Genomic DNA, 15,100 nt, shown 5'->3' with positions numbered 1-15,100 from the left:
GCCATCATGCATATATTGCAGTGTTTCTAGTTTCTACTATAAAAAATTAATGTTATAACGCTTTCTGTGACATATTTAGTTACTAACTAAAGCATGTCACACTACATATTCATGCCACTTTAGTTAAATAAGTTTTTTTTTTTTTACAATTTAGTTAAATAACTTTAGCTGTTAAAAGAGGGCATTATTTATCTTTTATGACACACGTAACGTACGATGTCTATCAAGCAAATCAATTATGTCTATGAACGTTAAGTTTTTTTTTTTTGTCAACATGAACGTTAAGTTATTAAAGTGGAAATTTATAATATAAGACTTAATTAGATAATTTAGTGTTTCATGATTATAAACACTGTTCCTATCGAAAAGAAGAAGAATGAACACTGAGGTATACATATGAAAATTTTGTGGTATTATGAAAAATATACGGATGTGTCGGCATTGCATTGGTGGTGGAATAAAAGAGAAAATAAAGCTGGTTTGGTAAGGAAGTACATTCAATTCGCATTGATTCCACACCACCCGATTCAGGTCCCATATATTTACCATCAAATTCACCAAAATAATTAATGTTTTTTTCACATGTCTGCTTAATTAAATATATCAAGCCGCCAAAAAATTATCTTTGACTATATTAGAACCAGAGACAAGAATATTGATAATTTATCTGCAAATGATGAAACAAAAAATCCTTTATTTTCAAACATACTCTAAACCTAAAACTAGCAAAACTACAAATAATTTCTTCAGCTGATGTTTACTACTACTTGTGGATCATTATATTGACTTTTTTTTCACAAGTTCTTCAGTTGTTTGTAGTGGAAAACTATTTTAGGGTAAATAAGGAATTATCACCTCACAAAATACATATTATGTTTCTGATCATGTTATCACTGAAATTAACCTTTTCGTACACAGTATTTAAAAATCTTGATATTGTATACAGCACCATGTCCGGTTAATTGGGGGATCAAGTATTGTATTATAAGATGATGGTCACTATACAAAGTCCTTTATATGTGACTGAAATTTTGAGAATTAGAAAATGAGGTTACAGAAATAAGAGAATAGTGACAGAATGAATATAGTAGAGATGTGCCTGACCTGATGATGATGTATTATAACATAAAAGCAGCATGTTTAAGTGGTTAGAATGAATTAATTGTGCCTACAAGTAGGCTTCTTTATTTGCAAGAAGCTGTGATGTTGTCACTGACTCACTTTTTTTTTTTTGTTATGACTTACTTTTTGTATATCTAAAAAACGTAATTGTCTTTTATTTTAAATATGGATTCTCTTATATTTATTGCGCCGAATCAAATCCATTTATATAATTTGTGGTAATATGGGAAAGTCCATTATTATTTGGGTCGGAGACTTTGTGTTTTCTTAACGTTTTGGAAATTTAATGTTCGTTCTTTTTTTTTAGAGCAAAGGATAAATCACTCTGCAACAACTGGATTTTTTCAATAAATTATTAACTTAATTTAGATGACTGAAGTTTTGAGAGTTCTATTAATGAAAAAGTTAAGGTCCAAATAAATTAGGGGTTTGTATCCTTCTGAGCCTCTGAGGGAGATTTCATTGTTTAATGTTGTACTATATATAACATAATGATAGCGCAAAGCATAACGCAGTCACTGTATTTAGGTTAATGTCAAAAAAAACAAAAATAACTGTATTTAGATCTTGAACTGCTAAAATACTCACCTTAACTTCAAAGATCTTGAACTGCTAAAATACTTTCTTGGCCTCCATGTAGTTCCGCTTTTCTAAAAGCTCACAGAAACAGCTTTGATGTATTTTTGTACTTTGTAACTATAGTTAATGAATTAGATGTGGTTAAGCCTGTAAATAATAAGGAAAACACACTTGACTAAGACTCTTATTTTATATGAAATTTTATACTAAAGTGGATCTTTTATATAAAAAAAAAAAAAACCAAAAAAAAGGAAATTTATGTGTGTATATTTTCGTTTTTCATATCATCACCAATTTATTCGTTATTAACGCCGAAGTAGTAAATCCAAGCAAAGCATGCATCATCTTGTTATATGTCTTTCCCGTTTGTGAAAATGTAAAACGTAAACTAAACACCTTGTTGTTGATATATACTTTATATACTTTTGAAAGGATGGGAAATATATCTGAATATCAACTCTGTTTTTTTTTTGTTCCCTTCTATTTCAACTAATTTTGATTCGAATATATTAGGACATACTTGAATTAGCAATTTTATTACCACAGCTCCAAATCCGATCAATCATTCCGAAAATTTATACAACGTACCATTTATGTTGGTATCTTATTTGCATGAAGTTGCATTATCAAATTTCAAAAAAATAAAATAAAATAAAGAGACAATAATATAACAACTAAAAAGTTAAGCGCACTTGCAAAAACGATTAAAAACTTATTAGCATAAAATCAAATTAAATTCGACAAAACCACTTATATATAGAAACGATCATACATCAAAGCTAAGAAAAGAATCTACTTTACTTCTTGATATCTTTAAATCAAACAATTTAAAAATAATAAGTAGAGATTTTTGAAAAAGAGAAAAACATTTTTATAAGATTGAAGGGTGGTCATGATCACTACCTTTCAAGAAAGTAGCACAGAAATGTTTATGTTATAGATTCGTTTTCGTTTATTGGCTCATGGATTCACATACAAAAAGTGATCGACGTTGCTTTACATGTGCCTCTCATGTCCAAATTTCATTTTCTTATTAATCTTTGTTTCTTTCCACTTCGTCTTCTCTCTTTCTACTTAACAAGACCACCAAATTAAAACCAAAAAAAAAAGACCACCAAATTTATTTTGTGTGTCATCACATGTTCTCATGCATATATCTTCCAAGACCATTCTGAGGCCTGGTATGATCAATCTTTCTTCTTTTTTTTCTTTTCTTTTTTTTTTTCTTTTGCTGCGTGCGTAGTAGAGAGATGTGACATCGATCTAACTTTGATGTTATTCAAAAAGCTCAATGTTCTTTTTTATATATAATGGTTGTCTGTACTGGTCATGGCAGGCCAATAATAGTAAATAATTTCGGTGGAGATATGAAAGGTGGCAAATCGATCGACCAGAATCAGAATGTGCAGTTTAGAATATGTCTGTAGAAAGAGTTTTGATTGATCGTCTTATTCGATAGAGAGGGTTTCTTAGGGTTTTGTACTTTTGTGATTGTATCAAAAAATGGAAGGGGAAGAAGACAATGTGGCGGGTTCTAGCATTATTCCAAAGAAGAAAATGGCGAAACAGCTGACCGGAAAACGCGAAGACACTCTGCTTCATTCAGCTGTGAGACAGGGTAACAAAGACAAAGTTGTCGAGATTCTTACGCAAACCAGAGAGTCTGAGTTAGATGAGCTGTTAGGGAAACAGAACCAATCAGGCGAAACCGCACTTTATGTTGCAGCAGAGTACGGTGATGTCGAGATTGTGAAGGAGATGATCAAATGCTATGATCTTGCTCTGGTTGAGATCAAAGCAAGGAACGGTTTTGATGCTTTCCACATTGCTGCAAAGCAAGGACATCTCGGTACGTCTAAAACCCTTTGAAAAATCAGCCATTAATTAAAACCAGTTGAGTGCGTCTTTAGGATTAACTTTTTTTCCCCGGACTTTTTACAGATGTGTTGAAGGTTTTAGCAGAGGCTCATTCGGAGCTAGCGTTGACGGTGGATCTATCAAATACAACAGCACTGCACACAGCGGCAACACAAGGACATACAGAAGTGGTAAACTTTCTATTGGAATTGGGAAGCAGCCTCGCTGGAATTGCCAAGAGCAATGGCAAGACGGCTTTGCACTCTGCATCAAGGAACGGGCATGTCAAAGTCATTAAGGCTCTCTTGGCATCAGAACCTGCGATTGCAGTCAGAATGGACAAGAAGGGCCAAACAGCCCTTCACATGGCGGTGAAAGGAACAAAAGTTGAGGTCGTGGAGGAGCTTATCAAAGCGGATAGGTCTTCTATCAATATAGCCGACACAAAGGGAAACACCGCGCTGCATATTGCTGCCCGAAAAGGAAGATCGCAGATTGTTAAGTTGCTACTAGCCAACAACATGACGGACACAAAAGCTGTTAACCGATCAGGCGAAACCGCACTTGACACAGCAGAGAAGATTGGGAATCCAGAGGTGGCTCTTATCTTACAGAAACATGGTGTTCCCAGCGCCAAGACCATTAAGGCATCCGGGCCTAACCCTGCTAGAGAGCTGAAACAAACTGTAAGTGATATCAAGCATGAGGTTCACAACCAGCTTGAGCATACACGCCTGACCAGAAAACGTGTTCAAGGAATAGCCAAACAGCTCAACAAAATGCACACAGAAGGTCTAAACAATGCAATTAACTCGACAACTGTTGTAGCTGTTCTGATTGCTACGGTAGCTTTTGCAGCCATTTTCACTGTCCCAGGGCAGTATGTAGAAGACACAAGTAAGATTCCAGATGGGCATTCCCTCGGGGAGGCGAATATTGCATCGACAACTCCATTCATAATTTTCTTCATCTTTGATTCGATCGCTCTCTTCATCTCCTTAGCAGTCGTGGTGGTTCAGACATCAGTGGTGGTAATAGAGAGCAAGGCCAAGAAACAGATGATGGCTGTGATAAACAAACTTATGTGGCTTGCCTGTGTTCTCATCTCTGTTGCCTTTTTGGCTTTGTCGTTTGTTGTTGTTGGTGAAGAAGAGAAGTGGCTAGCCATTTGGGTGACTGCTATTGGGGCAACTATAATGATCACAACATTAGGAACGATGTGCTACTGGATAATACAGCACAGGATTGAAGCTGCCAATGCAAGAAACATTAGAAGATCCTCCATCAACAGTAAATCTGGATCCTGGGGAATTCCACAGCTTACAGATTCTGATATTCTCCAAAACGAGTGTAAGAAAATGTACGCAATCTGAATTTGACAGATACTCGATCCGTTTTCACATTTTATGTACACGGCAAGAAGTTGATGTACCTTTTTCTGACATGGTTGATTTCAATTTGTTGATGCCGGTGAAGCACTGGTATTGAGGAGTTACCTGAGATGCTTTGTACCCCCAGAAATTGAATAAATATTAGACCAGAAAGGAAGAGAGTAACATTAATGCAAAACCGATTCTGAATGGGGGAAGAGATGTGCATTGATATAACCTATATAGCCTGAAGAGTTTCAGCTATATATATGATCAACAATAAAAGTTACTAGGACTTCAATAAAATAAAAAGGCTAAATCCCGAGAAAAATACATGTTGGATACTGGTTCCTGTTCTATGGATTTCCTAACCAATGGATACTTTGGCAGGAAATTTACATTATAAATACTGAAGGGATAGTTTACACTCAATGTTGAGAGTCTTGAGATAGGGCGGGTCTTTTTTCCAGCATCTCGTAATAGAGAACAAAATTTTCCTGCAACGACATGGTTGTTGGTTCTTCATAGGGAAAATGAGAAGAAAGATACAATCGATGAGCAGAACTTAGATGTACTCACCTTTTGAACGATATCAAATGAGTTTGGATCAAAACAGTGATATGATCCTCTTTCATACGCATTTGTTTTCACGAGAGGTTCCCCGATTCTAATGAACCACAACCTGTGCTCTTTGTGGTAGAACCAACCCCTATTGTAACTGCAAAACAACAAGAGTTAAGCAGCTTTATCCTTCCGAAGTTGATGTTTTGCTTTCATACTCCCTTTCTTCTTCACATGTGAAGACAAATTCATCTTACATATATATTTCAAGTTTGATATATGTCCATTATGATGAAAATTTCCGAGGAAGCATGTTTAAATTCACAATACTAAAGAAACAAAATAGAAAAATATCATGATAAAAAGTACATACAGTTCATTTGCCGCATATAATTGTGCCTCATCTTTCGGCATGCTGCACATAAACAAAAATTGTTTAAGGTTGTGTTGACAAGAGAGCACATAAACAACCAGTTGTTCAATCCCAAAGATATATACCTATAGAATACGTAAAACAAAGTTTCTACCAATAATTTTGCAAAGAGCCCTGGCTGCATACCAAAACACAAAATAAAAACAGCTCATGTAAGATACACAAACCTAGATGGATAAGTAGATGATGGTACATATGAGAGGGTAGAGTGACTTACATGTAGAGGTGGAGGGCTTTTTGCGTAGTAGCACTGCGGTACACTGAATTCTGGATCACCTTTAGAGGGTTCATTGGACCAAGGCGAGCCAAAAGTCTTATGAAGATTTTCTGTTGAGTTCAAATTTAACCCCAGTGTTGTCAAATCAATCCCAAGTGCCAAAGAAGTCAAGTCAGGGTCAGTCATCTTTATCACACTTAGCAAACCAAGCAAGCCAAACCGATCAGGACTTGACTGTGTAGCCTGCGTTGATTTTAACCCCACATCTCTGAAAGGTTGGCTAACAGCTGACATCTGCTGCAAGCGATACTGCGACGTGTTCTGTTGGTGCTGATATTGCTGGATAAGCTGCTGGTCATAACCCATCCCAGTGACAGAATTTGCAGAATTCATAGATCTTAATCCGATACCCGGTGGTCCACCAGTCTGAAATCAGTCAAAAGTTTTTTAGAAAAAACAAGAACGTTGGTTTCATGAGGTCAAAACCTCAAATATCAGCCTGTTTGCAAATATTACAGACTATACCACACCTGTGAATGGTAAGATGGATGCGAAGATGAGAAGATGTCAGACCCATGTAAGGAGATACCACTACTACTAACAGCTTGAGCATGTTGTTGTTGTTGAGGACGATGTGAGGCGTACGCTCCATCTAAGTTAAACCCACCAGACCTTCCCATCTGCAAGTAGCCACTCTAGGGGATAAGGTAAACGTTTTGAGGATAACTTTAAATGGAAGAAAATTAAGCCCAATGACATTTTTGACAAGCTAAAAACTCACAGATAATTGTTGAGATTGCATCATTAACATTGAATTCTCATGGAGTTGTTCTTTATGATGCATATCCATTGGATAATCAGCATTACTACCTGTATAACACCATTCAATCTTGTCATGACTAAAAACTAAACTGAATGCAGACACATGCAAGTGTCATAGAAGAACATTCTGTACTAGTATTATAATGATAATTCAAGAGGTTAGCATCATATTAGAATATAAAGATGATTAGTAATTCTGCTGGGTATGATCACAAAATCATTCTCTAAATCTGTTCAATACCAAATATTATGCCAATGTGGAAGATAGATCGTTCTATTTGGGAGTGAAAACCTCAAATTCCATAATGCACACAAGTAAGACAGAAACTGAGAATTCTCTATCTAATTGGACAATCGAAAAAAGTTGCAGATCAAAAGGGGGGGACCTTTATATCCTGGCAATGCTGGAAAATCTTCATTTTGGATGCTGAACTCTTGGTTTTGCTGAACTATGGGGCTGATTCCAAGGCCTTGTTTCAATCGAGACCCTACGAAAAGGGCGGAGTATAATTTTGGTTGAAACTGATGATAGAAAGAAGATAGAATATCAGTGTTTAGGAAAACTTACCCAATTGTCCTTGACCGCTGGCAGAGCTGGGGCGGCTTGTGAGCTGAGGAAAATCGTTATTTATATCAAATGGAGAAGTGTCGTTGGAGTTCATTTCATTCATCAATCCCATAGAGCTTAGACTGTTCATTGCTTGCACATGATTTTGGGAAAGCCCTCCAGCTGTAGGGTAAGAGTTTCCCAGCATCGAAAGAACCTGCGGAGATCCTGAAGAAAAAGATAAGAATATAAGAGTCTACATAAATCATAAAGAGAACCTGAGGTTACCGGTTAGAGGGTTTAATTGATTTTAATATCCAGAGAAATATCTGAAGAAAAGCATGTGTTGCTGGATCACATTATTTTAAAAACCTTTGTCAAAAATTGATATGATTAGTGATTTCTAAATACTAGTTGACATCCGGTGTTATTCGATTAATGAGGAATTGATTTCACATTTACTAATGGATTTGTAACTAATTCAACAAACAGCAGAAAAGGATATAAATCATAAAATACCTTGTGGAATGACTCCACCACCCATCATGCGATTTTGTCCAATATTTCCAGAACCGCTATTAACCGCCAAATTTAGCCGCGAACCAAGACTCGGCATCGATAATCCTCCACCAGAGCTCAAAGTCCTACCCATTGTGCCTCCACCAACCATATTTCCCATTGAACTAGTCATTCGAGAACCTGCATTTCCCAAAATTGGAGAAACTCCCAATCCTGGTATAGTAAAACAATTAACAATGGTGGCAAATCTAGGAAAAATCCAGTAATAAAACCTCTAAAACCTATATATTCGTGTTACTAATGAAATAACGGTTTCCAACAGTATTTATTTATACCTCCCCTATTAGTGAGTCCTGAGTGTCCATGAGAGCTACCATGAGATATCTGCATATGAGAAATCCATCCATAAGCAAACTTTGTAGCAAAGCCAAAGCAAGAAGTCATATTTTCATTATTGTCACATATGCATGACTGACTGCACCTGAGAGAGTGCAACCGGAATATTGCTGGATGCAAATCTTCCATTCGAAATACTTCCATTCTGTTGTTGGACACCAGCAGAAGGAACACCATTTAAACCTGGATTTCTCGATCCAAGGGAACCCGCCATATTGGGAACATTAAAGTTTCCATGAATGTTGTGAAGGCCCTGAATCGATCCTATAGAGAGAGAGAGGGAAAAACAAAAAGAACCAATATAAGTAGAAAAGAATTCAGACGGAAATAACGCAGGAAAAACATCTACTCACCAGCATGGTGGAAAACCGGAGACGCTGCCCCAGACTGACCAGAGAAAGAAGAAGTAAACGTTCTCCCTGAACCGTCTGACAAGTTCGAGGTAGACCCGTTAATTGAGGACTGATAACACCATTGTAAATAAACCACTAGTCAGAAGATTGATAAACACACTAAATATAAATACCATAGAAGCTACATTGACCAATACTGCAACACAATGATTGTAAAGATTTAAGTAAGTACATTAAGTAAACTTGACATTTGCAGATATTAATCAACTCCACAAGCAAAAGTTCATCCGCAAACCAAGCAGGAAACCCTTTTAAGTGAAACCAGGACTGACAAGATGAGCAGTCGTAAGTGATTTGATTAACCCCTGAAACGAATGATTAAAATGGTGAGGCATCAAAAATACATGGAAAGGGAACAACTTTGAAATTGAATCGATCACAGAACTATATAAATAAACAGTACAAACTTCAACGCATCCGAATCAATCATGCATTACAAACAAATCAAAACCACTTTAGGATTGAACGAACAGTCTAATGGCAGCAACGAGATTAAGGGTTCAATAGAAAGATCAACAATTTACCCGCAAAAACAAACAAAAACCCTAAAACACTCAGATTTATATAATCAGCAGCCAAACGAAATAGAACCTGACGACGACGATAATAAGAGAACCCAAAGGATGAAGAACAAAGAAAACACAATCTTGAAGCTCCAAGGATCAGAATTCTCGACGAAGGAGACGAAATCGGAAAAGAAAAAAATCGGATCTTTATGTAAGACTAACCGTTTTACTCTACTCGGACCGTCCTGCTTCGGAGAACTCAGAGGCGAACAAATTAAAAAAGGGAGCCTTTTTTTATTATTTTATTTTTATTTTTTCACTACAAGTCTATTTATATTTAATTTCAGGGTTTATGAAGAAAAATAAACATGTTTTTTAGGTAACATATCCAATATTATAGAGACCAGGAATTAGGTTTACTATATATGCACCTCAAATTAAATATTTTTTCTATCATAATAAAAAATTGTTCAGTTTTTACCTTTTTAGTTAGATTTTCATATATTGACTAATTTATTATATGTAAAAGTTGTCAATTTATTCAATTTCAGTTTTTGAACAACTTCATAATTTGGCTACATCTGAATGAGATAGTAGTATCTTAAGAAAATTTATTACAACTATATATATAGTCAATGTCAAAAACTACAATGATAAATGACAGCTAACACTGCAGATTTTGCTCATATATACTTTAACTAATGAATGAAGACATAAAGGCAAACAAAAATAAAAAGAGAGATCAAAATGTTGCATCTGTCTTATTCAGTATGATACCTTACAAGAAGAATAAGGGATTTTAAGATTCTTTACAAGCAGGTTTGATGATGGATCATGTGCTGTTGTTCTTCAATATAGCTACATCATATTCAATGATTTGGGAAAAAATTAACCAAAAAGTGCGGTTTAATAATAGAATGTGCCTCAAGATTCTGAGGAAGTATATTTGAGAATAGCAGCGTCAATCCTCTCCTTGTCTCTAGTTGCAAATGATTCTAAGAGAACTCCGTTTTTGTAGAAGTGAAAGAGAGGAACCGCCTGAAGATTGTAGTTAAAAAATCAAACTCTCTACTACACAGTTCTGTTTTTGAATGTATGTTGTTAATATACCAAAAAATTCGAAAGAGAGATTACCTTGATACGGAGCCTTTCAGCGACTTCAGATTGTTCATCATATTCATCTACAACCTACAAATGGTATATAAGCTATCAATGGATTGTTTTCTCTACTTTACTCACCAAAAAAAGAGATCAAAATACTTACATTATGCCTAAGGAAGATAACGGGAGCTTCTTGGTCACCAGATTGCTTGCACAGCTTTGAGAAGCCCTGCTCTATGTATTTACAACTCCCACAGGCAGTCCGATAGAAATCAACCACAACCAAAGTGTTAGTTTCTTTCGATTTTTCAAGGACTCTAAGCAATTCGTCATCTGTCTTGAACTCAGTGACGCACTCCACAGGACATAAATCATCATTTTCATCACATAAGTCCACTTGGTTCTCCTGGCCTAAGCTTTTCGCTCTCCCACGCTGAAGCAGCGTGCATCCCAATGCGATGTTTATACTCATGGATGAAGCCACAGCCTCTTGGAAACGACAACCTGACTCCAGTGTTGCAGCAGGTCCATCTAGAGTTTCCAACAATATTTATACCTACCCTACTATTAATGAGTCCTGAGTATCCATGAGAGCTACCATGAGATATCTGCAAAGGAGAATTAAAAAACAAAAACAAACAAAAAAAAGCAAACTTTAAAGCAGAATCACAGCAAGGAGTAACTTTTTTTGCATTATTCCAATACTCCAACAACACATTGATAAAAAAAGACATGTGTGTGGTAGTACATTGAGTAAACTTGACATTTGCAGAGATGAATCAACTCCACAAGGAAAAGTTCATTAGCAAATCAGGGACCCTTTAAGTGAACTCAGATTGCAGTCGTAATTGGATATTGATTTGGGCCTGAAACGAACGAGTAGTTGGTGAGGCAGGAACCAAAAAAACAGGATAATACATGGAAAGGGAAAAACTTTGAATCAATTACAGAATTCTAGTACAACAACACAGAACTATATATAATCTGAACGCATCTAAAAGCATACAATTCAAACAACCCATTCAGGAACTCGCAGAGAATTAAGACAAAAACTGGATTTTACATTCTAATGCCAGCAGCGACTAGATTAAGGATTCAATTCGAAATTGGGAAAAAGGGATTGTCACAAAATAAACAAAAAACCCTAAAGCAATCAGATTTGTAATCTGCAGTCAAACGAAGTAAGGACCTGTGTCATCAGTACTATATGAACCCAAACGATGAACNAAAAAAAAAAAAAAAAAAAAACTTAATCTTGAAGCATCGATGGTTCGGAAGTCTCGAAGAAATCGGAAAATAAAAATCCGTTCTTTCGTTAGTTTCGTAGTACTAACCCGATGAATGAATGAATGATCTCTCTTATATTAGCTTGGACCGTCCGACTTGAGAGAACTCGGAAACGAGGCGAGCTTAATTGGTCTCGATTTTGTCAGCCATGGCTTACTTATGTTATGTGACACAACAACACATGTACAAACTTTGACTTTTTTTTTTGATATATCTTCTTCAACTATTATCAACCACAAAATCTAAATGTCGTATGATCGAATCATACTAGTGAGGCCCATGCAACCCAATGGCAGGCGCTACTACAACGTTAAATAATTAATTTGAATCATTATTATTATATTAGTGGTGTATAATTTGGTGTCGATTTAGATCATAATTATTTTCTTGGAAAATGTATATAGTGAGACTTCTTCTAACTTCGGAGATAAATACTACTATGTGTATTTTTGTTTGAGTTTGATACTCAAATTTTGTATTTATATTTATTGATTTAAAAAAAAAAAAAAATGAAACTGATACTCTTTAAATGAGTTTCATTGTAATTGACCTTATCATGAAACCAATACTCTTTTTATTGAGCTCGATAAAAAGTGACAATAATTCAATATAACTCTATTAACAGAAATAATATGAACCATAAACACAGGATTAACTAAAAAAAGAAATCACACAACAGAAAATATAATAAATCTTGAGCTCCCCATGAGGTGATGATGATACGATGATGTTGTTTTAGACATGATCTTCAGTTTTGGAAGTCTGATTTTGCGATGACTCATTGACTTTTCCAGAGGCAGTTCCTTTATACAAAAAAAAATAAAAAATAAAAAATACCAAGTATTAGCAATTTCTTAATAAATTCGCTATTCTTTTGATAATGTTAATATAAGTTACCTTGTTCAGCACTTCGAGCATTTTTTCTTTTGTGCTTCAGATGAAAAACGTATATAACACTAAGTATCACAAGTAAAACCACAAGTAGTGCAAAGATGATTCCAAAAAGGGCTGCAAAACCCAATGATCCTATTTTCTTGCCCTTATGTTTCTTCTTTCCACCTGCAATTTTTATTAAAAGATTGTATAGCATAACGTACTAAAAGTCTTTAAGTATATGTATATCTGACTGGAACATAACTAAATGAAGCAATTAGTTTATTTAGTTTATAAAGACTTTTTTTTTTTTTACCTTTTTTTGAAGTGCTCTTATGAGCTACATTATTCACAATCACTTCTGAGCTGGCGAGTACTCTGGCTAGGAGACGACCTTTTACTAGATCTGCTACAACGACCACCGATGGTGCTTGATCACTCGTTGCCATGACATATGACTCGTCGTCTTGTCTAAACAGAGAGAAAGCAGAACAATATGTTTGCAATTAGTTGCAGCCATATGAAACGAGTGAAAAATTAAAGTATGATTGATCTGAGGTGTTCTTACTTTGAGTAAGCATCTCTTGAGGAAAGAGAATACCCAGCAGTTAGAGAATGAGAGACGACTATGAGGAGGACGATGAGGATATGATTAGGAGCCATTGAAGTCGTCGCCTTGTGTTCTGCCAAATGTGGAAAATATAGGAACAAACATGAAATAATAGTTTGCTATATATATAGTATTTTCTCTATTTGGATATTTGCGTCTGCGCTCACTTGTTTCTTTAAGTCCACTTGGGAAACCGATCGTTAGGCTGTCCTTTTTTTTTTGTTTTTTTTGTCTTTTGTTGATTATAAATAGCTGTAGACTGTCTCGTTTGACTAGTAAAGCTTCTCTACATTATATGCTTGGGACCGTCCTAATTCGGAAACTCGGAAGCCAGGCGAACTTTGGGTATCGATCTTGTTAGACATCATGTCGCATGGGATAGACCATATGATAAAACATGTGTACACTTACAATATTGACTTTTTGATTTATCTTTCTTCACCTATTTTCAACTGTTGATCCAGAATTTTTATCTTAAAACATTATTTAAATTAGATAGTCCCATGCAACCAATAGCGCTACTAAGGACGTAATAAAATTAATTTGAAATCTATTTATTTATTTTTGCTACAGAAAATTTTATTATAAGGTGTGTAAAAAAAATTATTATTATTTTCTTGTATCTCATAAGAGACTTCTAATTTTTGGGATAACAATTCAGTTTTGGTATATGTTTGGTGAGTTGGATACCTTATTATGTTTATTGAAATTGATATTCGTTAAATCAGTGTCATGTAACCATTCATCATCAAACCAAAATTTGAAATTTGATACTTTTCTATTCAATTTCCTTTTTTCGGTATTGAGTTTCGATACTCTATATACATCAAGATTCATAATGTAGAAACTGTAATTCAATAGAATTGATTAATAAAAAATGACGGTAACAATAATTCACCACACATCACGGAACATAACATAGAATTTTAACTAATAAAAAAACAAATCCTCTGTTTAGACATCCTCTGTTTTTGAAGTTTGAGGTTTGGATGAGTCGTTGGTTTTGTCTGTAGCAGTTTCTTTATTCACTTAACAAAATATATAAGCAACTCATTATAAAAGAAGTAATGTATATTATCTAATAAACGTAAATAAGTTTACCTTGTTCAGCTTCAGCAGCAATTTGAGCCTCTTTTGCTTTACGGCTGAAACAGCAACCTAATAAAAAGCATATACCAATGATGATCCCAATGAAACCCACAATTGCTGCTATGATGACTCCGGCAAAGGCTCCAATACTCAGTGATCCTATTTTCCTGATATTCCCTATCTTTTTCCCTATCTTTTCCCTTATCTTTTTCCCTATCTTTTTCGCAACTGCAATTTTATTAAGTTTGTATACTATATATCAATATTAATGTACAAAAGTCTTAAAAATATATATGGTTAAAACATGATAAAAGGAAGAGATTTTCAAAATTCAGTGATACTATATATTTTCTTACTTGTGTCTTTCATCTTTGGACCTGCAACTGCAATTTAATTAAGTTTGTATACTACGTCAAAATTAATGTACTAAAAGGTTTAAGAATATGTGACTAAAACATAATAAAATGAAGCAATTTTCAAAATCCAGTGATCCATATATTTCTTACTTGGCTCTTTCTTCGTTGGACCTGCAATTTAATTAAGTTTGTATACGACGTCAAAATTAATGTACTAAAAGGCTTAAGAATATGTGATTAAAACATGATAAATTGAAGCAATTTTCAAAATCCAGTGATCCATATATATATATTTTTACTTGGTGCCTCTTTTTTACTTGGTGGCTCTTTCTTCTTTGGACCTGCAATTTAATAAAGTTTGTATACGACGTCAAAATTAATGTACTAAAAGGCTTAACAATATATGATCGAAACATATAAACTTTTTTTTTTTTTTTTTTTT

At 34.8% G+C, this 15,100-nt stretch overlaps 3 protein-coding genes and 1 pseudogene across 5 annotated transcripts; 1 reads left to right on the top strand and 3 right to left on the bottom strand.

Annotated features, from left to right (window-relative positions):
* LOC104739350 (ankyrin repeat-containing protein At5g02620-like) lies at positions 2,781-5,061 on the top strand. 2 transcript variants are annotated; one of them, XM_010459672.2, is made up of 3 exons: positions 2,781-2,882; positions 3,038-3,550; positions 3,643-5,061. In XM_010459672.2, exons 2-3 carry the CDS (start codon positions 3,205-3,207, stop codon positions 4,929-4,931), a joined length of 1,635 nt encoding a protein of 544 aa, XP_010457974.1. In that variant the 5' UTR covers positions 2,781-2,882; positions 3,038-3,204; the 3' UTR covers positions 4,932-5,061. The 2 variants fall into 2 exon arrangements, with proteins under 2 accessions (XP_010457974.1, XP_019091584.1); XM_019236039.1 differs by lacking the exon at positions 2,781-2,882 and having other exon boundaries at positions 2,931-3,550.
* LOC104739348 (probable NOT transcription complex subunit VIP2) lies at positions 5,137-9,645 on the bottom strand. 2 transcript variants are annotated; one of them, XM_010459669.2, is made up of 15 exons: positions 9,565-9,645; positions 9,009-9,141; positions 8,777-8,885; positions 8,509-8,687; positions 8,363-8,411; positions 8,028-8,240; positions 7,530-7,736; positions 7,348-7,449; positions 6,921-7,009; positions 6,670-6,819; positions 6,140-6,565; positions 5,988-6,040; positions 5,863-5,904; positions 5,508-5,646; positions 5,137-5,425 (listed from the first exon to the last, which is right to left on the bottom strand). In XM_010459669.2, the coding sequence occupies exons 2-15, from the start codon at positions 9,024-9,026 to the stop codon at positions 5,357-5,359; spliced, it is 1,845 nt and encodes a 614-aa protein (XP_010457971.1). In that variant the 5' UTR covers positions 9,027-9,141; positions 9,565-9,645; the 3' UTR covers positions 5,137-5,356. The 2 variants fall into 2 exon arrangements, with proteins under 2 accessions (XP_010457971.1, XP_010457970.1); XM_010459668.2 differs by having other exon boundaries at positions 9,428-9,629.
* On the bottom strand, positions 10,062-12,160 carry LOC104739347 (annotated as a pseudogene).
* LOC104739346 lies at positions 12,339-14,671 on the bottom strand. The gene is made up of 6 exons (XM_010459667.2): positions 14,659-14,671; positions 14,315-14,530; positions 13,172-13,286; positions 12,920-13,074; positions 12,628-12,789; positions 12,339-12,533 (listed from the first exon to the last, which is right to left on the bottom strand). The coding sequence occupies exons 1-6, from the start codon at positions 14,669-14,671 to the stop codon at positions 12,466-12,468; spliced, it is 729 nt and encodes a 242-aa protein (XP_010457969.2). The 3' UTR covers positions 12,339-12,465.

Source organism: Camelina sativa, chromosome 14, assembly GCF_000633955.1.
Source record: "Camelina sativa cultivar DH55 chromosome 14, Cs, whole genome shotgun sequence".
In the NCBI taxonomy this organism is placed as follows: Eukaryota; Viridiplantae; Streptophyta; class Magnoliopsida; order Brassicales; family Brassicaceae; genus Camelina; species Camelina sativa.
This window is presented reverse-complemented; position numbering and strand designations above follow the sequence as displayed.